At 34.9% G+C, this 13574-nt stretch overlaps 2 protein-coding genes across 4 annotated transcripts; one reads left to right on the top strand and one right to left on the bottom strand.

Moving 5' to 3' along the window:
- Positions 1-1092: 1092 nt before the first annotated feature.
- LOC125191921 (vacuolar protein sorting 38) lies at positions 1093-7213 on the bottom strand. Of its 3 annotated transcripts, none has more exons than XM_048089355.2 (6): positions 6761-7213; positions 4878-5084; positions 3865-4045; positions 2082-2230; positions 1740-1967; positions 1093-1328 (listed from the first exon to the last, which is right to left on the bottom strand). In XM_048089355.2, exons 1-6 carry the CDS (start codon positions 6953-6955, stop codon positions 1212-1214), a joined length of 1077 nt encoding a protein of 358 aa, XP_047945312.2. In that variant the 5' UTR covers positions 6956-7213; the 3' UTR covers positions 1093-1211. The 3 variants fall into 3 exon arrangements, with proteins under 3 accessions (XP_047945312.2, XP_047945314.2, XP_047945315.2); XM_048089357.2 differs by having other exon boundaries at positions 4878-5099; positions 6761-6901; XM_048089358.2 differs by having other exon boundaries at positions 4878-5080; positions 6761-6889.
- Positions 7214-8319: 1106 nt separating this feature from the next.
- LOC125196909 (ubiquitin-associated (UBA)/TS-N domain-containing protein) lies at positions 8320-13302 on the top strand. Its single transcript, XM_048095574.1, has 12 exons — positions 8320-8647; positions 9312-9462; positions 9780-9875; positions 10172-10248; positions 10782-10864; positions 11213-11273; positions 11518-11585; positions 11668-11749; positions 12009-12092; positions 12194-12271; positions 12639-12758; positions 12909-13302. Exons 1-12 carry the CDS (start codon positions 8480-8482, stop codon positions 13083-13085), a joined length of 1245 nt encoding a protein of 414 aa, XP_047951531.1. The 5' UTR covers positions 8320-8479; the 3' UTR covers positions 13086-13302.
- The last annotated feature ends 272 nt before the right edge of the window (positions 13303-13574 follow it).

The raw sequence follows: 13574 nt of genomic DNA, 5'->3' as shown, positions 1-13574 counted from the left end.
ATAAGCTCTTTCTCTTTATAGGACTCATTTTTTACTACCATCTATTTCTTTCTATCTCTTTTTTATTAATGATATACTCAAATACTTATATTTTTAAAATACTTCATTATAACTTTATTCTCATTTCTATATTTTATTTCTTTATATTTTATTATCTTTTTCATTAAACACAATTTTCTTAATTTTTGTATAAAAAATACATCGAGACAAAGAAAATATATAAATATATGAAATAATAGTCTGAATTTTGGTCAAAATAACAAAATTAATTTTGCACCCAAATTAGTATTGAGATCGCAGCTAATGTCATAGAATAACATAAAAACACAGCTTTTTTATAATGTTTAAATAAACTTAAATATGCCCGAATTTGATATTCACCGGAGTGCTTTTTCTATCCCACTACAAGTGAGGTAGTTTTTTTTTTGGAGATAGAATAAATTAAGAAAATGATAAATTTGTTAATTTTTATAAAGATCAAATGATTCAGTTATAATTCGACGAAGGGAGTGCGTGACATCAAATGTACTTTCAGAGATACTATTATCATTCCTCCTGATAACGCAGCAATCACTAAAACTAAATTGCTTTTGTGATTCATTGATTTATTGTGAAGACATATACTGTATACGTGATGACTTATCAAGCAATTATTGAATGCTTTTACTTGCAAGAAATGACAATGGTGCAAGTTTAACAACTAAAAACCATAAGATTGTGTTGGGGCACATGATGTTGAGAGTACAAGCACTGGTCCATCACATATCATGTGATTGTGGAGGATACCTAAGCTATGTCCTTTCCTAAAATATTATCACAAATCTTTAATCATTTAACAAAGTTGTTGAATCATTATACTACTACTACTATCGACCCTCTTTCTCTCTCTCTCACACACACACATGTCATTATACAAAAGATACAGAGTGATCTTCTCATCTGCATATCCATAATAAACAGTAATGTAGTCAGGGAAAGAGAGAAGTATTCAGTGAAAATTGATTCATAAAAATGTCTGTTAAAAACTATATAGTCTATTTTCGAAAATCAATGAAAAAAATCGGATAAAAAAGGTTCCATCCAAGCCATGAATCACATGAAATATAATTGGCACTGATTTGGAAAATAGACCAAGATTTTGGGGTGCTCGGCCAAAAAACAACACCCTTGCAGAATACAAGTAATCCATTTACAGAAACTTACAGTTCACTTCACATATCTATGTACTTCCTGGAAAGAATTGTTCGTGTAAGCTCCTTTAGATTTGCTAATATATGGCGAGGTCCTAAGCTCTTAACACCGATAAAATTCAAGAGCTGCTCTAAATCCTGCAATCAAATTTACAAATGAGTAATAACACGCCCTATGATAACAAATTAGACAACAGAAATTTGCACTGCATAAAAAAAAGGGATCGTTGGCATGTCCTCGAACAATTATTCAATAGTATCATACTTTGGTCGATAGTAAGAGTTGTTCTTGCATATCTTAGTAGAAAGTTGATTCCAGATGTGTCTCGAACAGTAATATCAACAACATTAGTGAACGAATTAAGTCATGTCAATATTAAATTTAAAAGATCCTCAATTAAGGTCATTATAGTGACCTAAATTCAAGGTTACTTTAAATATTCAATGAAAATTGTTTGTTTATTGAAAAGGTATATACGTAATGCTCCAAATATCTACAATTTATTGAAGTGATGTGTTACTAATGCAAGAATCTAGTAATGAACATACCTTGTTTAGCAGGAACACAGCGTAAGCTGCTCTTGTTGAGTCTTGACCTTCGATGAATAAAGGAAATTCTACAGGCTTTGAGCTCGTGGAAATTACTGTATCTAAGGATGTACTAGATGCTGAATGTTCAACTGATGGAGAATGGTCACGAATATATGATCGAGAACCTCCTAAGCGTAATGGATATCGCAGAGGGACTTGCAAATACGAAGCAATAAGAGACACAGCCTGCATAAAATAGCCCATTTTGATCAAGACGTATTAACTTAGAAATAAGTGCACTCGCAGATTGACAGCGTATGCATAAAGTACATAAAGCTTTCAAATATGGAAAGTACATACGTGAGCTACATATCCAAGGGCAGTTGACGAACGCTGAACCTCCTTCTTGTCAGTAAAAAAACTCATCTTCGTAAAAGAGACCACAGTGAGGTGTAACCCTGAGATAGTCAATGTGCCCTGATCGAGGGGTTTTGATCCATCCGGAACACCTGTCAGAAGACGAATAAAACAGCACAAAAATATTATGATTACAAAACTTAAGATCCTTCGTATATATGAAGCAGATCAAGAGGTAACACCTACTAACTCCAAGTTTGAATCAGGTGCATTATAATAGTGTACATCATCTACAAAATACACTATGTGCATAAATCGTGATGATTACCAAATACCAATCATATTAGAACATAGATATTAAAGGTCTATATGAAACAAAACCAAGTAAATCATCAATGCAAAGCAACAATATGATTATTATGTCTCTGCGTATATGTCCATACAACTGGTGTTGCATATGTCAATATTTACATCACAAAAATTAGATATACTCAAAATTGCTCAAATATTTTAACCAGTTAGATAATGAAACCCAATACTGGTTTTGACTTTTAGGTGGATCATTTTAAAGACTAATGGGGTGAAAATTAGCAGAAAGGTAAGAAAAGAAAACCAAAATATACAAATGACAAGGCAGCAAATACACACTCCTGGTCCCTGGACCTCAAACAAGGTTGAAAACCAAAAAAGACAACATATGCTATTATATTTAATGGCATACATAATCCGATTTCTCGACCTAACCCAGGCTGATGATCTAAAAGACATCCCCTAGTCACATATTTTATATGTTTCTTCAACTACTGATACTGTTGCACAGACAAAATAAACTCAAATACAAATTGTTCCATCCCTGATTTGCCCTCCACTCCATCAACTCTTTTAGAACAAAAACTGCAGTCTTTCTGTTGTACGTATTTTGAAGAGGGAAAAATGGCACAGAAGCAAACTTTCACTAACCACGCTCATACATCTTGGCAAATTAGAACAATCATTAACATTTGCAACTGTGACAGAGCCTCTTCAATAGCGCCATACCATATTGCACATAGCTTCATAACTGCCATTATAACTTTAAGTTTATCGTCTAACAAATGATAATGCAAAACAATTCTACCCAGACAATGGGAAGCGTTTACTAGTTTACCAAAATGAGAAACCGTGCAGCTTTGACTTGCTCAAATGACCCAGAACACATAATTGTTGGATTGGAAAATATTAATAGGAAGATAAAAAACTGTCAAGAAGGCGTTCGTGTATGAGTATAGGTATAAGGTACCAGATAGTCAGTTGATTTTACAATTTTGTAATGATACTTTCTTGTTTCGTACGATAAAGAAAGAAGGAATACACATACTTTGGGGGATAAATATTGGGTGTCTGGCTCTGAATTATTATCTTGACGGGTGTGCTTAGTTTTGTTGCCTTGGATTTTTATATACCAAATTGGTTATTATAATTTACTTGACTAATTCATTGTGTTAATGCATATATGCAGTCAAAATTACGAGCCAATAACTTTTTTCTAACAAGTTCACAAGTTTTATTGACCTATGGCTTATAGACTCTGTATATCTCAGACCCCAAAAACAATAAATTTTGACTTGATTTTAACTCTCTAACCAAGTTACCGATTCATGATTTTACTCCAGAGTTATTGTTCATTTGCAGTTTTATATTACTGAATAATATCCTCTCCCTGAATAAATGTGAGATCAATTACCTTGAAGCACATTCACTTCACTTTACAGTTAAATAAACTATCTTAATTCTTATCAACAATTACCTGACTTAATACTACTGCGAAATGATTCAACCTCTTGCTCAGAAGCTTTTCTGACCACAACCTTAACTGGATATAACAAAGTGACCTGGGAGACCATAAACTGTTGCCTCAATCTCAATGATTTCTGCAAATTTTTCAAATAACCATAACCTTTTTCCCCAGCAAGTGACCTACTTGAGTCCTGCAGTGGAACAAATTTACATTTCAGATCAGATAAGTAATTATATTTGCTAAACATATATTTATTTCATTCCACAAGTGAAAGCAGAGTAGGAAATATAGAATGAAGAACGAAGAACAATAGTATTTTAGGATCTTAGCCGCATATAAATTCAAATAATGACTACATATAGGGAAACTAAGTCCTCAACTGTTAAACATAAAGCAAGAAAACTATTTGTGTGATCACAGTGAGCTTCCAGTCTTCAACACATTATTTTTTTTATGCATTGAATGTATCTGACAAATCTTTTGCCTTCTTAGACTCTAGTAGATACTGACATAAGAAAGCATAACTTGTTTCTATTGGGAATCTAGATTTTTCGCCAGTTGTAATTTACACGTCACTCATTGTTTTCAAGCAAATAAATAGAACACATCCATCAGCCTACTCAAGATGGCATCTACGGAAGTGCTCTTCAAATATTAGTCACTATACTGAATAAGCTGAACAATGTCTGTCAGATCAAATCTCTGGAAAGGTAAATAAGGAAAGAATCTAGGGATGGATGAAAACTGGTGGCTAAAACTATACTTGTATAAAATATTAAACCCCTGTTAGAATGATTTATTATCATTTCACTTGGGTATCTAATTGGTCAACATATGCTGCAGGTTTATAGAGGACTTTACAGACATAATTTACCGCATGCTTAGTCATCTACTTGCAGTAGTAAAAGTACAAATAAACTTATACAGTCGCGATTTAGATAGTCAAAATTTAAGGACCAATGTAAATTCATTTGAGTTAATAAAACTGGTGAAGAAAGTCAAGTTACATAGTCAAACATTACCTCCATGTGTTTGTTGGCCACAGAAAGAGAACTTCCACCAACCAAAAGAGATCTAATTTCGCCACTGAGTTTTTCCTCTTGCTTTCTTACCTTCTCCTTTACAACTTTGGAACGCATAGACATCTTCCCCATCAACAGCTTGCGATGTTCCAATTTCTCACGCATCTGATCAAGCTCATTTGACCGACTTAATGACTCAGATTCTATCTGGCCATAGTGTCACTAATGCATTTAGCAAAATGCAATTAAGTCAAACAGAAAAAAAGATAGAAAAGTGCCATAAAAAGCTGTATCATTCATTTAATGTCTTTCAAACACACAACCAAAGATATAGAGTAAATTGCAGGAGCAACACGAAAGCAGAAACAATAATAATAACTAAATAACAACTACTCTTGCAACCACATATGATAGAGTAACATCTCGTGACTATGGAAATGTCATCTAGGAAATATTCCATGGTGTTTATTATCTTACAGATATAGCTTACTTGGTAATTATAAAAAACAATCAATCAATGAAAAAGTGTGTAACAAGATCCGGTGCTTTTGCAAATATGACCTACCCCCTAGTCATGATTACCAGACACTTGAAGATCCTGGTTGAGGGGGAACCAAATCATGCCAGTGAAAAAAACTAAAAGTCGGTATGAAGTGCACACAGCAGTTGAGGACTGATAAGAGGCCATTAAAGAATCTTCACAAAATATGCGAAGAAATAACATGATGCATTATCATTTTTTTGGTGGTAATGCGGTATCTGGCTATTGATGTATCATTGTTACATCCTTTGTAAAATTACAAGGAATGTCAATAATAAATGAACAATTTAGATAATAAGACAAATTTAACATGAACCAAATTCTTAAACAACCACCACATGATGGTATGACCAATAATTATATCTTTACCGTGAGCCTGAACTCATAGGCTTTCCATTTCTGTATCCTAACTCCCAATTCCCAGTTGAATCCATTTATCTATTAACATGAGAAACTTCAAATAGTCAATTTTCTGGTAAAAAACTCGACCACCCTCTATAAGTCCTTTTTCTCTTATTCTTTGTATTTATATCAATCCAGCATAGCTCTTCTATCAAACATATTTTCTAATGTTCAATTTTGGCAGTACCTGATTCACAAAATTGAGCAAAGCACATTGCAGAGCCCTTAAAGTCAGTTCATGCAAAAATGATCCCCCTCTATCCATATTGAAGTTATCACAATCAACAGCTACTTGATCAAATAGCACGTTGGGGCCATATTGACTGCTCTTTTTATTTCCCTTCACTATTCTCATTCCAACTATTATGAATAAATAAGCCAATAACATTTTGTTATATAACCATGAATCATCTTAAACCATTGGATGATGTATCAATTCAATGGCTGAGATTGATTGAGTTAGTTAAATCAGTTATGGAGTTGAAGTCCAGTTGGGAGCACGAGCTGTGTGAGTTGCTGATGCGAGCTGGAGATTATTTACGGGTTCCATATATATATAAAAGATCCGAACATAACAATAAAAAATTCAGAGATACACGTTTTGTTCATCGAGAGGGGAAGAAGCAACTACACTTCAATCGATTAATTCTAAGAGTGAACTAGATTGGATGAGTTGTTGTACAGTGTGATTCTTGCGTGATCGTGATCATACAATCATAGTGGAATCCTTCTTTTCCCGAGGAAGTAGGTTTTCCAACCAAATCACCTAAATCTTGTTTGCATCATTCTACTGTTTTATTGTTAATTAATCGGTTCATATTCATAACACATTTAGAGGATCACTAATATCCAACAAATTTATCCATAATTCATCTTCCATTGCAACTCCTTTAGCACCAATGAAAAAAATAAAGATAATAATCAAAGATCAATATATTACTTGTATCCACGAGTGAAGCTTCTCTTCAAGCACCGATTTCTTACTCTTGGCTTCCTCAAGTGCGGAGGTCAAACTGCACAAACGAGCGAGCTCCTGCTCGTAATCCTCCCATTGTATAACCTTCGCCGGCTGATCCTCCTCTGCTACCCGTTCTTCCTCTTGTACCTTCGCAATTGGCTTTTTAAACGACCCCATTCACAAGTCACGATCGACGAATTGTTTCTAGAAAATCTCTTTGATTTCAACGGCGAAATACGATATCCATCGCCGTAGCTCCTCTTCACCATCGTACTACATATAAAATTCAGGAGGAAATCTAGGGTTTAGATGGCGAGAACCGTTCCCTCATAGCTATAAATCTTTGAATTTTCGTCAAATTGATGCAATCGAATAGAGGAAAGTGAAACAATTATTTTCGTTCAATTTTCCCCCCTTCAAATTTGGTTTTTTATTTCCTGCAGTGTGTCGCAGCTGCATGATAGTGGGAGGTCGTAAAAGCGTGATGCTTAAAAGTAACGCTCTTTACACTTCCACAACATACACGTTACCATGATATTTTTATCATTTGCTTCATTCAGCAATAGTGGTTGCCTTTATTTCCGGTCCGCCATTTGAAAAAAAATGTTAAGTGAATTAAATAAAGGAATAATAGAATACTAGAAAAAAAATATAGAGATCGAAGAAAGAATAAAGTAAGAAAGAGTATAGTAAATGGGAAGAAATGTGTTATTTTTACTTAAAGGAAATGACTTTACTATTATGGAACGTACTAAACTGATAAAATGGTTGCACATTGTGAAACATATGGGATACTATTTTATATATTTATTTTACTTTATTTTTTAAAAATAATTACATTTTGACAAATATATAATTAAAATATAAAAAATTGCATCGAAATGGAGTTACAAAATTACATAAGTCATAAAAAATAAAAAATAAAAATTGTATCATCGGTTATAGTCGATCGCTATATCCGCTCGGTCCATATGGCCATGCCTGCAATTGAAGCCAGTTGGGTTGGCATTCCCATTCGGCATGTTTGACACTCCCGTTCGGCATGCCCGTAGATAATGGTCAAGATGACTTGAGATGTCTCAAACAAATTGGGTTAACAAAATTTGATGGAACTTGGATTTAGGTTTAGGTGCAATACGAATTTGACATATTATATTTAGTGTCTTTTGTGCAAAATTTCAAACGTTTAGTTGATCATAAAACTAGTGACAGATCTCAAAATAAAATTTGCGAAGTCGAATATAATAAAAAAAATGTCATTGTTGATATCTGAAACAGAACCCGTGCCACGACCAATGCTAATAATGGATGAGGGATGGGGTGAAGTTGCCACACTATGGAATCGGTGACAGCTACATAACCTGCATTTAATGAAGTTTTTCTAAAGTCGTGGATATGAGTTGGCAATATTAATTTTTTCTTTCAACGATAATATTTTATGGGGTTAAAGTAGGAGAACCAAATTATTGAAGGGCCAAAGCGTAAATTCTTAAATCTTACTGTACCTATTTATCCTTCTTTTCGCCTTCGTACCTAAATTTTCTTCAGTCAATCGGATTTCACTCCGAGAGTTCCTCTCATTTTCCCCCAAATTTCGAACCTAATTTGAAAAAATATCTCAGGAGCCGCGCGCGCGATCAATGAATCGGGCGATTCCATCACATAATAACTGATAGATTCTGCTCGGAGCGAAAACGGACCATGGCGGGGTTCTCATTGAAATGCGGGGATTGCGGGACGCTGCTGAAGTCAGTGGAGGAAGCGCAGGAGCACGCGGAGCTAACCAAACACGCCAACTTCGTCGAATCCACGGAGGCCGTGCTCAATTTGGTCTGCTCCGATTGCGGAAAGCCGTGCCGCTCCAAAACCGTATAATTCTTTAAATATGCTTTGATATGTAGTTGTGTGCGTGCTTTTCCGAGTGGTGAATTCGTTAATTGTAAAGCATTCTGGTGAAAATCAAGTAGTGGCCGATTTCTTGCGTGAGTCTGGTGATCGATCTCTTTATTTTCAAATTGAAAATGATGATCTGCTGCGAGTCTGTGACAATTCAATCATATTCTTGTCCTGTTGTTCATGTTCCCTAGATCGGTAAAATTAAAATGAAAAATTTAGCATCACACACTTTATAGGCGTATGTAATATGGAATCTGGTATCTAATTAATCCATTAAAGATTAATAAGTTTCACCTCAACTATATCTATAGGTTAAAAGAGGAGTAGATGTGTTTGTTGTGGAAAGTTTGAGCAAAAGATTACCAATAAGTGAATTATTCTGCTATATAACACACATTTGAAGTTTGAACCAAACTTTCACTATAGATGCACAGTTGATCAATATATTTTTTGATGCATTTGGAGGGTACTCCTTCCTGAAATTGGTACATTGGATGATTTTTTAACTCAATGAGCTACTCATGTTTTAGGCACTTATTGTTTTTTTTTTTCACATAATAAAATTTACACAAGAAGTAGTTTAGAATTTAGCATATTTCTTAAATAATGTGGGTTTCGGTGTGTTATTTGAACTCAGGAGAGCGATTTACATACTAAGCGGACAGGACACACTGAGTTTGTGGACAAGACTTCGGAGGCAGCAAAACCTATAAGTCTGGAGGCGCCAAAGCCTAAAGATGATGTTGAGATGGAGGAGGCTGGCGAGGGTAGTAGCACTCAACAAGAAGGTGGTAAACATGTTCGGTTTTTCATGTGCATGCTATGTACTATCACCACTTCAAGCGTTCTGTAGCATTTTCCTCTTTTAAGAATACAACTGGTTTGATCTGTTGGATCCCTGGTGGAAAAATGAGTATTTACATTTCATAGCATGCAGAATTTGTCTTCATATCTTGATAAGTGAAATTTCTCTTGAAATTACCAAACATTATTTTTCCTTTGGATTTTAATGTTCATTTCATCAAATATTTTATTTATTAATATTATCAATAGTCTTTTGTTCAATCAGCTTAGTGCAACTTTCTAATACTCTTCCTCTATTTAGAAATGGTCGTTCCTGAAGTCAACCCGGAGCTACTTTTTGAGCTTGAGGAAATGGGGTTTCCTAAAGAAAGGTCAACTCGGGCACTTCATTTTTCAGGTATGCTTTTTCTGAATAGTGAATATTTATTGTAATATATTTTATGGCTTGCAGTATTCTCTTGTTTGATATAGACCTAATCACCTAATGAGCATTACACAAAGACAATCCTGATTTTTGTTTCACATTTTGTTAGTTTTTTTTTGCTCTTCTAGCCCTAGTAGATATGCACAGGGGTTCTGAGACACAGCATGCTTCTTTAGTACAATGATTATTTTGCTGAAGTTTTAACTAGATGATCTTTACAATTGTGCCAATGAAATTGGTGGATTCATATTGTTTTGATCTTCTTACAGGCAATGAAAATCTTGAGGCTGCTGTAAGTTGGATTGTTGAGCATGATAATGACCCTGACATTGATCTAATGCCTCTGGTACGAGTTTCGTGTACAGTACTATTGATATGTCATACTATCACTTAATATTAAAATAAGTATTTCTACTAAAATGTCAACACCTCTACATAGAATCTGGAAGTTTACATGTAAGCAAAAGTAAGATTCGTGGTCCTCCCCTAGCTTGCGAATGAAAGGATCAATGTTTGGTTAAAGGGAAGCATGCATATTGCAACTGCCATCCTTAGTCAATTTGTTTAGCTTGAAATTCGAGCACGCAAATATTGTAAACTCAAATCTCGTGATATGGGCTAGAAAATTTGCCCTATTGGAAGTTTGTCTTCTTTGTTGGAGACTTGGAGTTGTTTGTATATTAGTGGAATTATTTTGCTTCAATCCTCTAGACTCCTGTTGGCTGTTGCCATCATTAGCAATGCTTGCTGCAAGGATACTGTGATTCCTAATCTGAGCACTCACTTTTATCAGATATATGCCTGTTATTATCACCTAAATCATCGTTTATTTTTCTGACATATCAGAGCATATATCTGATTGCCATCTGTTCTGTTTAGGTACCTGTCAATTCCAAGAAACCCGAGGCTCCCAAAAAAGCTCTCACACCAGAAGAGATTAAGCAGAAACAACATGAACTAAGGTATACTTGGATCCTGATGAAACTCGTATCTCTTTCTGTTCTGGTACTACTACTATAAATGTGTTCGTTTCAGTAGAAGCATTCTATGTCAATGATATTAGCTTGCTGCTACTTGAAATTGATGACGCTTTTGGTTAATTTTGCAAGTGTCATCTCCTTACATAACACTGTAGAGATGTTGATGAATGTGAGGACTCATTCTTTTTTGAATGTTAGTCTACATGCATTATATATTATGGAGGATTTCATCACCCTCGTTTACCTGTACCCCGCCATACTACTGATGATGTTGCAAGCTTGCATACTCAGATTTGTTTCTTAGTTTTGCTTGATCTTTGTTAATTTCAGGGAGCGAGCTCGCAAGAAGAAAGAAGAGGCAGAAAAACTGAGTGAAAGAGAAAGAGAGAAGGTATTTCTTCATTTGATTCTTCCTCCCAGTTTTATGTACTTATCTGGATTGGGATTTTATATAGATTGATGAAAATTTTAATCCAGATTTTTATTGAAAATTTTCAATGTTACAGTATTGACCCAGAGAATTGGCGTTGATGTGCACATTTTTATTATATATATTACTGTCATCTTATTAGTTTCAATTTATATTGTGCAACTTCATTAACAATTGCTGTAATTGGCGTCACATGATATGGCAGGAAAGGATTCGAATTGGGAAGGAACTGCTTGAAGCAAAACGCATTGAAGAAGATAATGAAAGAAAACGGTTGGCTATCACTTGTGTATTCCAATTTAGATTTTGGCTTTTTTGGTAGATATTCTCAATGAGTTGGGTTCTTTGCAAACAGTATTTTGGCCTTGCGGAAAGCAGAGAAAGAGGAAGAAAAAAGAGCTAGGGAAAAAATTCGTCAAAAATTGGAAGAAGACAAGGTCCTTGCTATGTGCTTTTGTGATTTCTTATTTTCTTTGATGTATATTTGCTGAAGATATCCTATATCATGCACTTGGCCTTTGAATATATGGACAAACTTACCTGTTGATGGTTGGGTATGTTGTTTTGGAGTAGTCTGCTTTAGGTGTCTAGGACTGGGGCGTGTTTTTCCATTAATTTTCTTTTGTTATTACTTATTTCACTTCTTTCAATCTAACCTTTGGATCGAGCTGAGTCCAAACTTGTTCACATTTCCAGGCAGAAAGACGTAGGAAACTTGGGTTGCCCCCTGAGGAACCAGCTGCTGCAAAACCCTCCGCTCCACCTGTTGAGGAAAAGAAGGTATTTCCCTATCTGTTTCTTCACTGAAATGGTCTGGTTATGAGTTTGTTTGGCCTTGTTCTGTGCCCAACTGAGCTATTCTTCTCAAAATTAAAATACAGAGCTCCCTGCCCATTCGACCAGCTACAAAGGCAGAGCAAATGAGAGAGTGCTTAAGAACACTTAAACAGAATAACAAGGTATCATTCAAATTCTGTTATGATTTGCGAGTCAGAACAGAAAAATGTTAGTTTTGCATTTTTGGATTGATGAGTTTTATATTCTGATGAACAATATTCTTCAAATTTCTGAAGAGGAGAAGTTTCTCTCCAAGATTATTTCTCTGTCAATTTATGTTGTGAAGCGAATGAGCCTGATGTGTCATATATGTATCTGACAGAGCATGTTTCTTTCAAACGGAAATGTTGGGTATGGTGCAATATCTTTGCAATTCAAACAACTGGGCTACATTTTAATTCTTTATTGATGGTTCCTCCTAATTATTGTGACATTCTGACATTATATGTTCCTATTTCGTCTGAGCTATTATTACTCCTGATTAACCAGGAAGATGAAGCCAAAGTGAAGACAGCTTTCAACACACTCTTGACTTTTGCAAAGAATGTTGCAACAAATCCAAATGAGGAGAAATTCCGCAAAATTAGACTCACCAATGCTAATTTTCAGGTGCACTTTGCCGAACATATCTATCGATTCTTATAATATGGGTTATATCTCCTTTAACTGAATTTCATTGCACTGGTCGCTCTTATACATCTATACATGTTTGAGTTTATTGGTGACGATTAACTGATTAACCTTAATTCAACGTGGCAGGAACGAGTTGGAAAACTGAAAGGAGGCATTGAGTTTCTTGAGCTTTGTGGATTTGAGAAAATCGAAGGGGGTGAATTTTTGTATCTACCAAGAGAGAAAGTCGACATGCCGGTGCTCCACTCTGCGGGGAGTGAGTTGAACAGCGCCATAAACAATCCTTTCTTCGGGGTTCTTTGATCTACTGCCCACCTATTTTAAGTTGTCAAGAATTCTCTTTTGACATTTTTCCTTGCACCAAAATGCACTATTTCGCATCTGACTTCTATTCGACAGCTTTATTCCTCCAGAGAAAAATTTGTGAATTTCCTAAGCGCGGAGCAGTTTCTGGTTTTTTGTAATGTGATGAAAATCTTATTCTGCCATTGTGCTAAATGAAATGACTTACTCAGCTTGATCTTTTAGTGTCTTTTAAATTATTATTATTATTATTATTATGAGTTGATTGCTTATAAAATCATAAAGAATAGTTATGTTTTGCCCCTTTCCGAATTTGAATGATAAATCCTGATGTTTAAAAAATTCTCAATTGCTTACCTGACTAAATTTGTTTTTTCTTTTTTCTTTTTAAAAGCTACACAGTTATGAAAACACATTCGTAGCACCGTTAATGCACGTCACTAAAACTTTATGTGTATGCATATACTCAGCGTCGCATCTGTTTGAAAC

Source organism: Salvia hispanica, chromosome 4 (assembly GCF_029641045.1).
Source record: "Salvia hispanica isolate PSC_SH4W2 chromosome 4, Shi_PSC_v1, whole genome shotgun sequence".
NCBI classification, from domain to species: Eukaryota; Viridiplantae; Streptophyta; class Magnoliopsida; order Lamiales; family Lamiaceae; genus Salvia; species Salvia hispanica.
Note: the sequence above shows the minus strand (reverse complement) of the source record. Positions and strands in the feature narration are given on the sequence as shown.

Bases quoted from the DNA above. Each gene is read 5' to 3' on its own strand.
- LOC125191921 (XM_048089355.2), bottom strand. From the start codon at position 6,955: ATGGGGTCGTTTAAAAAGCCAATTGCGAAGGTACAAGAGGAAGAACGG. The intron at 4,046-4,877 runs GTAATGTTTGAC...GTTCCACTGCAG, and splicing joins TGGCCAACAAACACATGGAG to GACTCAAGTAGGTCACTTGC. The intron at 1,968-2,081 runs GTATGTACTTTC...TATTTTATGCAG, and splicing joins CCCTTGGATATGTAGCTCAC to GCTGTGTCTCTTATTGCTTC.
- LOC125196909 (XM_048095574.1), top strand. From the start codon at position 8,480: ATGGCGGGGTTCTCATTGAAATGCGGGGATTGCGGGACGCTGCTGAAG. The intron at 11,586-11,667 runs GTTGGCTATCAC...CTTTGCAAACAG, and splicing joins GAAGATAATGAAAGAAAACG to TATTTTGGCCTTGCGGAAAG. The intron at 11,750-12,008 runs GTCCTTGCTATG...TCACATTTCCAG, and splicing joins AAAAATTGGAAGAAGACAAG to GCAGAAAGACGTAGGAAACT.